This window comes from Petaurus breviceps, unplaced genomic scaffold (assembly GCF_028583685.1).
Source record: "Petaurus breviceps papuanus isolate PSGF00001 unplaced genomic scaffold, PetGlider_PUasm1.0 90897, whole genome shotgun sequence".
Taxonomy (NCBI): Eukaryota; Metazoa; Chordata; class Mammalia; order Diprotodontia; family Petauridae; genus Petaurus; species Petaurus breviceps.
The window spans coordinates 11,324,376-11,340,727 of NW_027187374.1; the positions used below are offsets into that span (position 1 = coordinate 11,324,376).

Consider the following 16,352-nt stretch of genomic DNA (forward strand, 5'->3'; position numbering starts at 1 on the left):
TATGAGGGCTCTCCTCTCCATAAAAAAAGAGTAATTAGCAGCAAACAGCAGCAGTACCCTAGGAAATATCTTGGAAATTGCTGATTAAAAGACTGCTGATACACATCAACTTGGACATAAGTGTCTAGCAGAGGGCCAAAGTGCTTTGCCCAAAGGTCAATTCCATTTAATATTTTTATTAGTAACTTGTCTGAAAAAAAAACTGATGGCATGCTTATTTGATATAAGCTTATTTCATATAGCTGTACCTCCTGAATTTATTTGAATATACTAAATGATCAAGGAAAGATTAAAAAAACCCCAAGAGACTAGAATAACGGGCCTCATCTTCACAAGATGAATTTGAATAGGAATAAATATAAAGCCTTGTGTTTGATTTTTAAAATCAACTATACATCCAATCATTCTGAAAAGCAATTTGAAATTATGCCCCCAAATTTATTAAACCATTTGTACCCTTTGACCCAGCCATACTTTCTATAACCCAGAGATCAAAGGAAGAGAAAATGGACTCGTATATAAAAATATCTATGGCAGTTCTGTTTATGGAGACAAAGCACTAGACTCTAGGGGAGCGCCCATCAACTGGTGAATGGCTGAACAAGTTATGGCATATGAATGTGATGGAATAGTACTGTGTTATAAGAAATGTTTAAAGAGATCTTTGCAGAGAAACCTTTCCTTTTGTGAACTGATATAGGATGAAGTGACCAGAACAAGGAAAACAATTTATACAATAACAACACTGCAAAGACAGTTTGGAAGGACCAAAGAATCTGATCAGCTCAGTGACAAACCACTATTCCAGGGACCTCATGATAAAACCTGCTACCCTGTCTGGACAGAAGTAATGGACACAGACTGAGACATTTTACATATGGCCAATGTGGGAATCTGTTTTGACCGTACATATATATTTGTTTTTCTTTCTTTTTCAGTTGTGGGAGGAAGGTGTGGGAGGGAAAGAAGGTAGATTTTTGCTCAGTGAAAAAAAAAGTTAAGGTCTTTTTCAGTTCTAAATCTCTAATACTATGTTGTAGAGAAGATAACTTATCAGGTTTGCATTTAGAGCAGATTACCTCTGAGGTCCCGTCAGGTTTTGAGTCTATTATTTATCTATTATATTATTATACAGTACTTTATAAAAGAACATGACTACTTGTGATCATTAGTCAGGGCTTAGGAGTAAATACACATTGGTTATAATAAGGAACAAAAATCAAATTTTTCACGTATCTTTGCCTTAACACATTTGCCTTAACTCAACAATAGAACTGTGAGGACCTCAGGTCATGGAATATTCATTTTGGGGCCTACCTATAAAGGTTTAGTTAGGAATTTGCTGCTGTGATTTCAATGCTTTAATGATTATTGTGTTGTTATATTCCTAAGAAACCCTCAAGAGGGAAAGCAAACTACTTCCGCCAGGAAGCCCATCCCACTTTCTACCACGCTAATTGTTAGGAAGTTCTTTCTTATATCGATCAGCCAAAATGCATTTATTAAGGGCTTACTATGAGATAGCAATAGGCAAAAACCATGAGAAACAGTCCCTGCCCTCAACACACCCACATTCTGATGGATGAAACAAGACTTATACAAAAAGTGGAAGGTAATATCAGGGAGGAAAGAGAGAGAAGTGGCAGTCAATTAAGGCTTCCCACAGGGGCTGAGAATTGAAGGGAGCTATAGAAGTTAAGAGGCAGGCAGGTGGTGCATTAGATAAGAGTGCTAGGCTTAAATTCAAAGAGTTCCTGACTTCAAATCTGGACTCAGACACTCAGCTATAAGACCCTGGGCAAGTCACTTAAACCTATTTGTCTCAGTTTCCTCATCAGTAAAATGAGCTGGAAAAGGAAATGGCAAAACTCTCCAGTATCTTTGCCAAGAAAATCCCAAATGGGGGTCACAAAGATTTCAGACACAACTGAAATAACTGAACAACAATAACAACAACAAGAAACTAAGAGGCAAAGGAAGGGAAAAAATTCCAGACATTGTCACAGCCAGTGTAAAGGGGCAAACATAGGAGGAGATAGTGTCCTATGGGAAGTCAACAATTAGGCAAGCTAGAACATAAGAGTATATGAAGGAGAGTAAAGTACAAAGACTGGAAGGTAAAAGGCTTTAAATGCCAAGCAGAGGTCTTCATGTTTGATTCTAGAGCGAGAAGGAAGAGACTCTGCTGAGTAGTGGGAGCTGACTGGGGCTCATGATCTTGAGCTTCTTATTGCAAAATTCAGACCTAAACTGAAGAAAGTAGGGAAAACCATCAGACCATATACGTATGACCTATATAACATCTCTTATGAATATGGAGTAAAAGTGATGAATAGATTTAAAGTATTAGATCTGGTAGAGAGAGTGCCTGAAGAACTATGGACAGAGGTTAGCAAAACTGCCCAGAAGGCAGCAATAAAAACATTCCAAAGAAAAAGAAGAGCAAGAAAGCAAAATGGCTGTCTGATAAGGCAAATAGCTGAGGAAAGAAGAAAAGTGAAAAGGAAAGGGGAAAGAGAAAGATGTACTCAACTAAATGAAGAATTCCGGAGATTAGCAAGGAGAGAAAAGGTTTTCTTAAACTAGCAATGCAAAGAAACAGAAGAAAGTAACAGAATAGGAAAGACAAGAGATTGCCTCAAGAAAATCAGAGAAAGCAAGGTGAAAAGTTCCAAGCAAAAACTTGGCATAATAAAAAACAAAAATGGTAGGGATTTAACAGAAGCAGAAGATAAAGATTAAGAAGAGGTGGTAAGAATATATGAAAGAATTATACAAGAAAGATCTTATCATCACCGATTATCATGATGGTGGGGTTACTGATCTAGAGTCAGACATCCTGAAGAATGAAGTTAAGGGGGCCTTAGGAAACATTGCTAACAATAAGGTAAGTGGAGGTGATGGAATTTCAAATGAGCTATTTAAAACTCTAAGAATTGGGGTGGCTAGGTGGCACAGTGAGTAAAGCTCCAGGGCCTGGATGAGTTCAGTTCCAGCCTCAGACACTTAACACCCACACACACAAAAAAAACTAGTCGTGTAATCTTGGGCAAGTTACTTAACCCCAATTGCCCTCCAAAAAAGACAAAAAAAAAAACCTAAAAGAATTTATGTTAAGTGCTGCATTCAATATGCCAGCAAATTTGGAAAACAAAACAGTGGCGACTGGATTGGAAAAGATCAGTTTATGTCCTGATCCTAAAGATGGGCAATGCCAAGGAATGTTGAAGTTACAAAGCAATTGTGTTCATTTCACATGCCAGTAAGGTTATGCTTAACATTCTGTAATTTAGGTTTCAGCAATGGTTTTTGTCCTTCATCCTCAAAGAGGACCAAAATGAGATCAGTATGTTGGAACAAGATATGGTGTGACTAACGGGGCTGATCAGACCAATATGAGCTCTGAAGGCCCTAATATAATGTTAACAATGTGAACTGAGAATTCGTAGAAACTGTAGAGAAATCAGAATCAAAGTGCCAACATTTCCTTGATTATGGAGAAAGCAAGGGAGTTCCAGAAAAAACATCTACTTCTGCTTCATTGACTACACTAAAGTCTTTGACTATATGAATCACAATCAAATGTCCTCAAAGAGATGGGAGTAACAGATCATTTTACTTGCATCCCAAGGAACCTGTATGGACACCAAGAAGCAACAGAACTGAACATGGAACAACTGGTTGGTTTAAGATTGGCAAAGGACTACGATAAGCCTGCGTATTGCTGCCTTATTTATTTAACTTATATGCAGGGTACATCATGTGAAATGTCAGGTTGGATGAATCAAAAGCTGGGAGAAATATCAACACTCTCAGATAGGCAGATGATACCACTCTGATGGCAGAAAGTGAAGAAGATTAAGAAAGCCACTATATGAGGGTTAAAAGAGGAGAGTGCACAAACTGGCTTGAAGCTTAACATCAGGAAAAACTAAGATCTTAGCAACTGGCCCCAATCACTTCCTGGCAAATAGAGGGAGAAGAAATGGAAGCAGTGTCAGGTTTTATATTCTTGGGTTCCAAGATCATTGTAGACAGTGACTATAGTCATGTAATTTCATGGCTTGCTTGTTCCTTAGACATAAAGCTTTAAGAAAACTGGACAGTATATTAAAAAACAGAAATATTCCCTTGTCAGCAAAGATCCAGATAGTCTAAGCTATGGTTTTTCTACTAGCAATGTATAGCTGTGAGAGAAGAACTTTAAGGAAAGCTGAGCACCACAAAATTCATGCCTTTGTGATGCTTGAGAAGACTGTTAAGAGAGTTCTTTGGACAGCAAGAAGATTAAAATACTTAAAGAAATTAATTCAGTCTGAATACTTGAATGTGTACAGAGGGAGAGAAGTGAACAACATGGCACTTTATCAGTACTGTAAACAAGTGGAAATGCAATTGTCCTGGAGAGTAAAATCTATTTAAAATTGGCACCATAAAAAAAAAAGAAATTAATTCAGGCAATTCACTGCCAGGTCAAATAATGAAGGTGAAGCTTAAATACTCTGGCCACATAATGAGAAGACAGGACTCACTGGAAAAGACCCTGATATTGGGGAAGATTAAAGGCAAAAGGAAAAGGAGACAGCAGAGGATGAAATGGATGGATAGTGTCATGGAAACAATGAACATGAACTTGGACAGATTTTGAGAGATCAAATGGAGGAAAGAAGGGCCTGGCATGCCATGGTCCATGGGGTCATGAAGAGTCAGATATGACTGAAAATGGCAGGGAGTGACAGGGTCAAAATAGCACTTTAGGTAAATCACTTTAACAGCTGAGTGGAAGATGGAATGGAACAAGGAAAGAAGAGGAAGGAAGCCCACCTAGAACACTATTGTAATAGTCCAGGTGAGAAGTGATAAGGGAACGAACCAGGGTGGTAGCTGTGTGAATGCAGAGGGGATATATACAAGAGATGCTGTGAATGAAAAGATTTGACCATGGATTAGTTTTAGGGGTACAGTGAGTAAGGAGGTGAGGATGACCTTGAAGTTGCAATTCTAGGTAAATGGAAGGATTCTCAAAAGGAACAGGGAAGTTGGGAAAGCAGAAAGTTTTGGGGGCAAAGGTAATGAGTTCAGTTTTGGATATGGTGAGTTTGACTACCAGATATCCAATAGATATCAAAAGGAAGTTAGTGATTAGACATTGGAACTCAGAATACAGATAAGGGCTGGATATATTGATCTGGAAATTATCTACATAAATATGATACCTGATTCCATGGGAGCTGATGAGATCACCAAACAAGTGAGCATAGAAGTAGAAGAGGGCCCAGGGCAGGGACTTAGGGAACAACTATATAGTTTAGGGATTTTTTGTGTTTTGTTTTGTTGCCTATCGGAGGGGGAAGGCAGGGCAATTGGGGTTAAGCAACTTGCCCAAGTTCACATGGCTAGTGTTAAGTGCCTGAGGCTGGATTTGAACTCGGGTCCTCCTGAATCCGGGGTAGGGGCTCTATTCACTGCTCCTCCTAGCCATCCCCACAACTATGCTTAGTCAACATGACATGAATAACCAGCAAAGGAGAATAAGAAGGAGGTAAGACAGAGAGCAAGAGAATCAGGAGATTCTCTGGAGAATCATTTCAGGAAAAGCTAGAGTGGAGAAAATATCAACAAGAAGATGGCAAGAAAAATTGTCAAAGCTACAGAAGGATGAGAATTGAGAAAAGGCCATTTGATTTGGCAATTTAGAGGTCACTGGTACCTTTAGAAAGAGCAGTTTCAGTTGCATGATGAAGTCAGAAGCCAAATTAGACTGCATTGGGTTAGGGTTTGGAGGAAAAGAAACAGAGGCATCTGGTGTGGACGGTTTTCTAGCAGAGAAGGGGAAGAGAGATATGAGCTAGAAGAAATTGTACTTGCTTCTCAGCAACTACAGTATATTGGGTACTGAGAATACCTCTATATTTCAATATAAAAATCCAACTATGTTCATAGTTATTGGAAAAATTCTTCCCACGAGCACTGAACTAGGAATCAGGAAACTTAAGTCCTATCTTAGCTGTTATCTTTGTGATCTTGGGCAAAATAATTTAACTAATCTGGGTTTTAATTTCACCATCTCTAAGGGATATGGATTAGATGATGCACCAAAGATTTTCTTCCTTTTGCACCTCTACAATTCCATCTCTCTATGATTCCAAATCACTTTTAAAGGAATCACCCATTAGAAACACAGCAACAAGAGGCAGTATAGTCAAAGGAAGAGGAAGAGTACTGGCTTTGGAGTCAAGTGACCTGGGTTCAAGTGATTTTTGTCACTTATTATCTGTGGAACCTTTGGCAAGTTATTCAATCTATCTGGATCTTCATTTCTTCCCTTGTGAAATAAGGTTGAACTAGATGCCTCTTTGGTCACTGCTAGCTCTAAGTTCTATGATCCTGTGAGTTATGACCTGGTTAGGAAAAATGTCTTGCCTTTTTGCCACACCTAGGTAACAGCAAGTAATATCTCCAGGTGCTATGAGGTAATAAAAAGGAAATTTCCCACCTTTTGCCAAACAGAGATTAATATAAATTAATTGATAGGAGTGTCAAATCACTGCCACTGGTTCAATAATAGGCCCATATCATATACTTTCGGTAATGATTTTCTTTGAAATTCACTTTAAAAACAGCTGCTCAGTGGAAGTTATATTCAAATGGCTGCAATATAATTCTTACCCTTTAAATACAGAAGGTGGCTTTTCCTCTTAAATGGCATTAATGAATTTCTCTAGATCTTCTTTAAAAGTTCCAACAGAAGGACAGGACAGATTATTATGTGAGAATGAAAATTTTATAACTGGTTTTCTTCAGTTCTGAAAACATGGAACCTGCTAGCCAATAGGCAGTTAGGCACAAATCTGAAATTTGGAAAATGTGTTCTGTGCATAGTTTCTCAATTTCAAGTTTGAAGCTTATTATAAGAAGACTTTTTTTCCCTCTAAAACTTCAGCACAGTAATCACTTTTGTGAACTCTAAAAAACCTTCCATTTATTCACTCCCCAGGTATCTCACTTATCTTTCTCATTAACCCCCTGAATCATATTAACTGAAAGGAGGCTCTGACTATAGGTCACTTAAGAAGAGAATATTGGTTTAAAAAAACTCAGTTTGAGTATCAGGGTGCATACCTGATGTTCATCTTCCCAAGCTAAGAATCTTTTTCTTGTAGGTCACAAGATAGGATGCAAACATCACTGTACTCCATGACCAAAAAAAAGGTAATATGGATAAGAATAGCAACTAAGTTAAAAACAAATGCAATTTTCATCTTCTAAACCAGTCTCTGAATCTGTCTTACAATTTCAGCCCCTTCATTCCACTGACAATAGTCATTGTGTAAAAAATGTTATGGTGCTTTTTTGGTTGTTGTTGTTATGGTGTTTTGAGAGTGTGAATTAGTATTTGAGAGTGTGAAAGCAGACCAATATGCCAAAGAGACATGCCATTTCTGGTCAGGATTGACTCCCTACTTACTGCTTACCTCCAATCTAGTCTAAGAAGAATGATCTAATGATCTAAGCTTCTCTTGTAGTCCTGGTTCTGCTGTGGTTTTCAATATAAGTAACTTAAAGGGAAATTGCCCTAGGTAGTGCCTCCAAAAAAACCAAAGACTTCTATAAGAAACTTAAGGACAAGAACATGATGAGTGTCAGGGAAAGATTCTGTGAGCATTATTATTATTAATAATAACAATAGTGATAATTACTGTAACCTTATATCTACATAGAAATTTTAACTTTTCAAAGCAAGTTCACATAAACTACTCATTTAATCCTTATAACCACACTGAGATGTGGGTAGGGCAAGCATTAGAGTTCACATTTTACAGAGGAGAGAACTGAGGTCAAAAGTGTTTTAGTGAACTTGATCAAGCTTGAACTAACTGGTTGTAAGGCAAGGAATGGAACTTGGATCTTCCAACTCTCTTACCCAGGAAGGAAAGGGAAATTGAAATAGTTCCTATAAAATAGAATATAGCCTGCCAACACTTACTCCATAGCAAAGAAAACCAAATGCAATGTATGCCACTCATCCAGAGTGTCTCTGAAGTAAGAACTCCATCTAAGACTAAGTTTCCTTCTAACCCTACTCCCATCCATTTGAAGGACCATCAAATTATATTTAGAGGTTAAAAACACCTCAGAGGTCAAGCTTCCAGTCTCCCTACAACCAAAAGTATTCTGTCTGTGGTGATAATGTTTCTAAGGCAGGAAGAATGTTTGGAAGAAACAAACTCTAATCACACTCAAGTTTGCACTGACAAGTTACTCCCATTTCCTGTTTCTCCCCCTTCTCTTAAGCCCTACCCCTTATCCAAGAAACTATAAGATAAGGGAATGAGAAGAGATTGTCCAGAGCAAAGTAGCAACAGAGCTACCAGAATATCATTCAGTCTTTATAAAACATTAGTCAGAAAGGTTAAAAGCTGATCAAAATGAATGGAATACTCTAACAGCAAAGCTATGTATTTTTAAAGATCTTTTCTAAAATGCTTAAGTAGAATTAAATCACTTTACCTGAGTTGTTTTTGCTCTTCTGCCTTGCATGCTGTTGCTATGGCTAATTTGTGAGTTGGTGGCACCTTCAGAAAGACAGTGAGATTTCCTACAGGGAAGTGTATTATAATTACTGTACGGAGGAGTATCCTCGGCAACAGCTGATGGCATCTTACGGTTTGCAAGATCTGGAACATCAGACATTAAATTCCCACAATATCCCACAAATTTGCTTCTTGGTCCATGATTTGCCTTTACTCCGTTATTCTGGGGTACATACAAGACACCCAGGGAATTGGCACGGTGGCAGGTACTCAGCTGCTGTGAACCATCCCTGGTTTCCATCCCCCGATCCTCCCCACGGTCTCTCTCTTCCACTGAACCCAAGATCTCTTCGTTGCTTGTTAAATGTTCTTGGCTCAGATCAGACAGTGAAAATTCCAAACTGTCCTCCCGCCAGATATCTGCAGATTTTGAGCGTTTCTTTTTAAAGCTTGAAGTTTCCATGAATGTGGTCCCATTGGTTGTATAGGGACGCTGCCTTCTGCCTCCCTCAGGAAAATACGTAGAGTCATTCCCATAAAGCCTGTTCTCCTCAGAGTTTGGCATGCTTTGTGCAGAGGCTGCAGTAAGGATTGTGCTGCTGTCTATACTAGGAGTGATGGAAGAATCGGTATGACAAGAGACAGGTCTCAAGCCCATACCCACCCGGCCCACCCAAATTGGGCTCCCAAAATCTTCTAGGTTGCCTTCCTGGGAGAAGGGCTCCATGCCATTTTCTGCCAGAGACTGTGGGATGCTAGGGGTGCTGCTGGATCGAGTGCTCACTTCAGAATTCCTGTGGATCACCCTTGCAGAGGAAGCATGTCTCATCCGTCGGGTCTTATTGGACAGGCGAAGAGAATGGGATGTATGCTTCCTTGACAGGTTCCCCTGCTTCTCACCATAAAACCTGTGCTCTACATTTTGGCTTTCTGTATTTCCCATGGTTTTATGGTCTGTAAGACAAAGGGGTGTGGGGTGGAAGAAATTTGATTAATTGAATCACTAGTAGGTACAGACATTTCAAAAAATAAACAGAAATGGGAGAAGGAAGGCAAAACACCTTATCTCACAGGAAATATGAAGGTAATCACAGCTGTTCTAATAGCCTCCAATAGATTCATTCCATCTGGTATTCTGAAAAGTAAAAACTCCTGACATCTGCAAAAAATGGCACTAAGAGATGGGGGTTTGGAAAAGGAGGGTTACAAATATTTGCCTTAGCATAGAGTTTATAGCACTTAGCACGGTGCCTATATTAGGCACTTAATAAATACTAGTGATATGGCCCCAGTAAATGCTATGACAATAAAAAGCTTACAAATCTTTTTTTAACCTTTCTTAGTTAAAAAATGAAAATTGCATTTAAATATTGAGTTGTTAAAATTTGCTCATCTATCCCCTAAAAAATTAACTGTCCAGATTGTTAGTTTGCCTTCTGTCACTGTATAAAGGGGGAAGATATTTTTAATCTAATTTGATTGGCTTCCTTGGCTACCTCTTTAGATAGAAGAACCTCTTTTTAATCATCATTCTTTGTGAGTGCAAGGGGAAGACAGTGGGGAGGTTGTGGTATGATTGTCAATTATTGTCAATTTCAGCATAAGTATTCATTAGATAACCTTATTAAAGAAAATTTATTCCCTTGCACACCAGGTTTAACCATGTAATGTAATCAATAAAAAACGGAAATCCTTAAAGTACAAGTCATATCAACTCTATCTAGAGGTCTTAGTTGTAAGGAAAAAGGAAATTTACCTGTAATTCCACAGGCTTTTTCTTTTTCATTAAAAGACAGCTTTTAAGTAAGATGATTGTGAGTAAGGAAAAAAAAAAAGCTGGTTCTCTGTTTAGCAACATGCTAATGAGTTTATTTCTGGGAACAAATCTAACCAAAGAACATTAATCTGGTACACCATTGCAAACAGAAAGATACATTACATTATGAAACCACTAAATATGACTCAGCTTTTAGGAACTACTTTTCTCACTGGAAGGAATTAAATATTCCAAAGCAAAAAACTCATTGCCACTTCCACTTGTCTTTAAGCAGCAGCCAAAAACCTAGCATGGCATTTAAAAACAAAGGCACCAGGGAGGGCTACCCCATTCCAACTCCAAAGAGGACATATTGTAAGAGGGAAGGAATACTGAACACATTCCCATGTTGTGATTTTTTTATTGCCACACAGTAGCTAGATAGATAGAGATAGGACAAAAACTGGGATTTCACTTGAATAGTAAATTCCCATTAAGGAAACCCAACATCTTAGTCTTAAAGAAACTGCAGCTTCCCGTCTTAGTAATTCCTGGAGCACTGAGGAGGTTAAGGGATTTACCCACAGGTACATGTCAGGAAAGGACTTCCTAGGTCTTCCATTCACTATGTCCACATTGTCTTTGGAATGGCCTTTTTGTCTATACAGTCTATTGATTGGCAGTCAATAAATATGGCAGTTTCTAAGCAACTGTCAAACAACACCATTAACAGTTCTATTCTGAGAATCATTCATGGATTTTAAATTAAAATGGTGGAGGGAGAAAGATGTTAAGAAACAAACAAGAAAAATAAAGTCTAAAATCAAAAGCTAAGATACTGATGAGATGCAAATTTTCCTTGCCTGTTACATCTATTATTCCAACTTATAGCAATCTGTTCATGCTATGACCTCCATAATAACAACTATTATCTCTCCAAAGGATCTGGTTTCAAGATATACAGTGCTTTAAGGATGTTATTTAACTGATCCATGTGTCTCTTCAGACCATATACAAATTGAAATGCTTTCCTAAAGAAGAATGGATTTCCTTAATAAAAAGTGAGATCCCTGTCATAGGACCTGTTCAAACAAAGGCAGGATAACTATTTATTAGGGATTTATGCTTCAGGTATACATTGGTCTAGATTATCACTGAAGTGCATTTCAACCCTAAGATTCTATGGTGTCACTGTACGATTAAGCCTCAAACACCATGCCATGAACTGTGAAGATTTTGATACTGGATAAAGGTGCACTACTACCTTGACAAGGCCTCAATTCAGGTCACTAAAATTTAGTTTAGGGCAGCTAGTTGGTTTAGTGGATAGAGTGCTGGATCTAAAGTCAGGAAGATTCATCTTCCTGAAATCATGCTTCAGACATTTACTAGCTGTGTGAATTCTGGGTAAATTACTTAATTTTTGTTATGCTTCAGTTTCTTATCTGTAAAATGAGCTGAAGAAGGAAATGGCAAATCACTCCAGTATTTCTGCCATGTCATTATCATACATACATACCCCCTCAATAGGGAGTTTTCTGTATGCACTGTGGGTAATCACACACACAATTTCATTATGTCTGGGACCCCTTCCCTTAACAAACCCCTCCTGCCTTTTTTAATATTTATAATTTCTGTTATGTAATTGCATCTTTACCCTATAAAAATTCATTTTGCTTTCTTTGAAGTTGCTGGTTGCTGTTGGAACTTAGCCCTCTTTTGAGGGGTGTCAATACTCAGTAAATGCCTATATTTGGATTAGAGGTGGTCTAACTCTGAATTCTTTGAGACAGTTCCACCACAACACATTATGGAACTGAAACACCCCTGTTTATCCTACTTTCTCTCTCCTTTTTTACACTGTCCATATTTCCACCTCAGCTGCATATAATAATGCTCACACACCAGATCTCACCATTACCCACAAGTGTTTCAATTATAAAATCAAAAAGTATTACATTCCTCTATTTGATCATAACCTATTACACTTCATCTCTCCCTGTGGTTAACTCCTTAAGCCTATTCTTTGACCTCATTATAACTTCAAATTCCTCACTCCAAACGATTTTTTCAGATCCTTAGAGCTGCTCTGATTTCACTTTCTTCCTTTCCCATTCTTGACCCTATAATTAGTCAGTTCAACTCCACACTATCCTCTATTCCCAAATTCCTTAGCCTCTTGGTCAATTTCTAACCATGCCTTGGAAAATCCCAACCCTGAATTAGTTCTACCATATTTCTCCTTTGCTCCTGTGCTCATGCTACAGAAGAAAGCTGAAGAAATAGAATCAAGCTGACTGGGTCCATTATAAGGAAAGGTTATCCAATTTCAATTGGGCCCTCACTATAGTTAAATTATTTTTCTGACTCATTCCATATAGAGGTAGTTACAAAACTCCTCTTCTATCTTCATGTCTTCCTCACCTCCACTTCTCCCAAATTTCTGAATTGAGAACCTTATCTCATACTTGACCAAAAAAAGAGACCATTATCCATGAACTCCATTCTTTCCTTCTCTACATCTCTCTACTCCTTGATATTCCTTTCTCTCTGCTCCTGTACTCTCATGTCTGATAATGAGGTGGCCCTCTACATGTGTCCTTGGTTCCACTCCCCTCCCATGTTTTTCTCTAGGAGATTGCCTCTGCCACCTTTTCTTGTCCTCCTCTAATTTTCAACCTGTCCCCATCGACTAGTTTTTTCTCTGCTGCTTTACAAACATTCCCAAAGTCTGCCCTATTCTTTAAAAAGCTTCATGAGCCTTTCCATCCCCTTAAATCATTCTATATGTCTCCATTTCTAGTCAAAATTTCTACAAAAAGTTGTCTACATGTGTTGCCTGTTTCCTCTTTGTCAGCTTTTTGCTGTGTAGCTTCCTACCTCACCACTTAACTGAAAATGTTCTTTTTAAGTTACCAATTATCTATAAATTGCCAAATCTGAATATGGCCCTTTCTCTATTCTCATCCTTTTCGACAATGCTGCATCATCTGACATTATTGATTACCCCAGGATGTCCCCCAGGCATATTAAACTCAATATGACCAAAACAAAACTCATTATCTTTCCCCCAAATCCCATCCCTCTTCCAAACTGCCCTATTCCTGTCAAGAGTAGTATCCTTTGAGAGTTCCAGTCAGATGCCAAATGCTGTGGTTTCTACTTTCATAATTCTCACAATCACACCCTTCTCACTACTTATACATCTATAACTAGAAAGTTAAGAAAAGTAGTTTTTGCAGCTTTTGAATTAATTAGCCATAACTGAGATGCATCAAAGCAAGCTTGAAAATTTCCAAGGAAGTTGAATGAAATGGCTAAAATACATGAAGCTCTAGCATCTTTCAATGAAGCTTCAGCACTAACTGGAAACAATTATAGCTTGTTCAAGATACTATTGAGATACTGCAAACAACACAGGGAATCTGCAAACCCTGACTTTTCATAGAATATATACAGATTCTTGGGGACCATCTCCAGTTGTCCTGATCTATATCTTGCCACTGGACCTAGATAGCTCTAGAGGAGAAAGTGAGGCTAGTGACTTTGCACAGCCCTCCCTCACTTAAATCCAATTCACTTGAAAGTCATGGCATCATCTTCTTGAAGTCATGGTCCTCTTGGAGAACAAAGGTCAAGCAACAAGGGATCTTTATAGGAAAACAGAATGAAGTGATGACAACAAGCATTACAAGAACACTAGGTCTTCAAACTCAGAATTGGATCATGAAAAATTTGACTTTGGGAATTCTCCAGTACCATAATAGTCAAACACTGGTTGAGGTGAAAGACTCAACAAGAGGATAGGAGTAGATTTTCTACCAAAAGGGCCTCCTGGCTCCCAAACACCTCAGAACCACCCCTCACCCAATTCATGCCTGACTAAAGATGATCAAGAAATCCAGTGAAAAACTATTTGACTTCTTCAACCCCAAAGGTCCACAAAAGCTTAGTCAAAAGCCCAATAGCAATAGAAAATGGAAACTTTTAAGTAAAACAAGTGTCAGCACAAGCAGAAATCAGACAAGTATAACCTACTAGGCTCTATATCCATATGTGGCAAAAGCAGAAGGATCCCTTGAGAAAGCCACAGAATGGGCACCTTGGAACGCTGGGGGAACACCGCTAACTAGCACTGTGCCTCAGTGCTCAAACTGGGAAAGTCTAAGCCTAAGGGCTTTGAGAACCCTAACCCTCTGTCCAGCAATCCAAGAAAGGTCCTGAAAATCCAACTCTCTGGATCTTAAAAAGGGCAAACACCATGAAGTGAGGTTGGTGCAAGAATCCAGAAGACCTACCAGGGCTGATTATTCCACCCAAAAGAACAATAGAGGACAGAGTATAGCCCTGGCCCAAAGCCCCAATTCAAGAACTAAAGGCTGGAGAGATGAGCAAATCAAAGAAAACACCAACCAATATTAACAATTATTACAAATCTAACTCCATAACATTTCTAAGCAGATACTCAAAGGAAAAAAATAGATTTTTCCACAAGGACCATATGAATACCTAGAAGACATGAAGCATGATTAAAAAAAAAAAAAGAATTGGGAGAAAAAGTACTTGAAAGAATCAGGAGAAATCAAAGAAAGACATCAATGCCATCCAAGTAATGGATTTTCCCCAAAACACAATAGATCAAACAGAAACCAATGACTCCACAAGTCAATAAGGAAAATTGGAAGGAAATCAAAAGACTGAAAAATAGGAAACTATAAAACATCTACCAAAAACAACTGACTTGGAGGGGCGGCTAGATGGCCAGTGAGTAAAGCGCCGGCCTGGACCGGAGTTTGGTTCCACAACTCAGACACTTAACACCCACACACACACACACACACACACACACACACACACACACACACACACACACACACACACAAATAGCCCTGTAACCCTTGGCAAGTTACTTAGCCCCAATTGCCCTCCAAAAACAAACAAAAACAACTAACTTCGAAAAGAGGTCAAGGAGAGAGAGTTTAGCTTTGATGCACTTCTTGAAATACATAATAAAGAAAATCTTTCAATACCCTCAATATATTTGGACATTATATTTCAAGAAATCATAAATGAAAACTGCCCACCTCTATTAGAACAAAGGGACAAAATAAAGACACCAAAAGAAAACTAAAAAAAGAAAAGTTTCAAGAGTAAGTATTACGACCAAAATCTAAAGATCTCACATCAAATAATTACTGCAAGCATCCAAAAAGTTTAAATCCAAAGTTTCCCAGTCAGGATTACACAAGACCTAGAAGTTTCTACCATAAATGAGAGGACAACTTGGAATATAATATTCCAGATGGTAAAAGAGATAGGCTTAGAACCAAGGATAACTTGCTCTACAAAGCTGAGTATCATGGTGAGAGGTGGGAGAGGGAAGAAAAGGGGAATGGATATTTGAGAATTTTTGAGGGAAAGACCAGAACTGCCAAATGAGTACATGATAAAAATATAAAGAATATTGCTAACAAATTAAAGAAGCAAGGAAGAAACTGCCTCTCATATCTTTGGATACCAATAGAGCTCATGATCAAATAAAGGATAGAGAATCACAGAAGGTAAAATGAACAATTTTGATTACATGAAATTTAAAAAAAAAATGGGGGGGAGGGCTTTTTAGAGGGCAATTGGGGTTAAGTGACTTGCCCAAGGTCACACAACTAGTAAGTGTTAAGCATCTGAGGCTGGATTTGAACTCAGGTTCTCCTGACTCCAGGGCCGGTGCTCCATTCACTGCGCCACCTAGCCGCCCCAGAAATTAAAAATTTTTTGCACAAAATCAACACAACTAAAATTAGAAGAGAAGCAAGTATGAGCGGGGGAGGGGCGGAATCTTTATAGTTAACTTTCTCTGACAAAAGACTCATTTATAAGATATATAAGGAACTGAGTTAAATTTATAAAGATAACCATTCCTCAATTAATAAATCATCAAAGGTTATTATAAATAGGCAGTTTTCAGAGGAAGAATTTCAAGCTATTGGTAGCTATAAGAAAAAAATAGTCTCCTCTTCAAAGGTCATTGGGTGAAGACGAATAAGAAAAACAGAAGCACTGGG

The 16,352-nt window shown here is 38.3% G+C and overlaps 1 protein-coding gene across 21 annotated transcripts in view; it reads right to left on the reverse strand.

Moving 5' to 3' along the window:
- TIAM1 (TIAM Rac1 associated GEF 1) overlaps positions 1-16,352 on the reverse strand; it is a 354,474-nt gene that overhangs the window by 129,450 nt on the left and 208,672 nt on the right. For 18 of the 21 annotated variants that reach the window (XM_069074990.1, XM_069074987.1, XM_069074981.1 and 15 more), the window contains one exon: positions 8,512-9,488. The exons of the other annotated variants lie outside the window; for them this stretch is intronic. In XM_069074990.1, coding sequence (XP_068931091.1) covers positions 8,512-9,477 — 966 coding nt within the window. In that variant the 5' untranslated portion in view covers positions 9,478-9,488. The remainder of the gene's footprint in view (positions 1-8,511; positions 9,489-16,352) is intronic. 21 annotated transcript variants of the gene reach the window in all.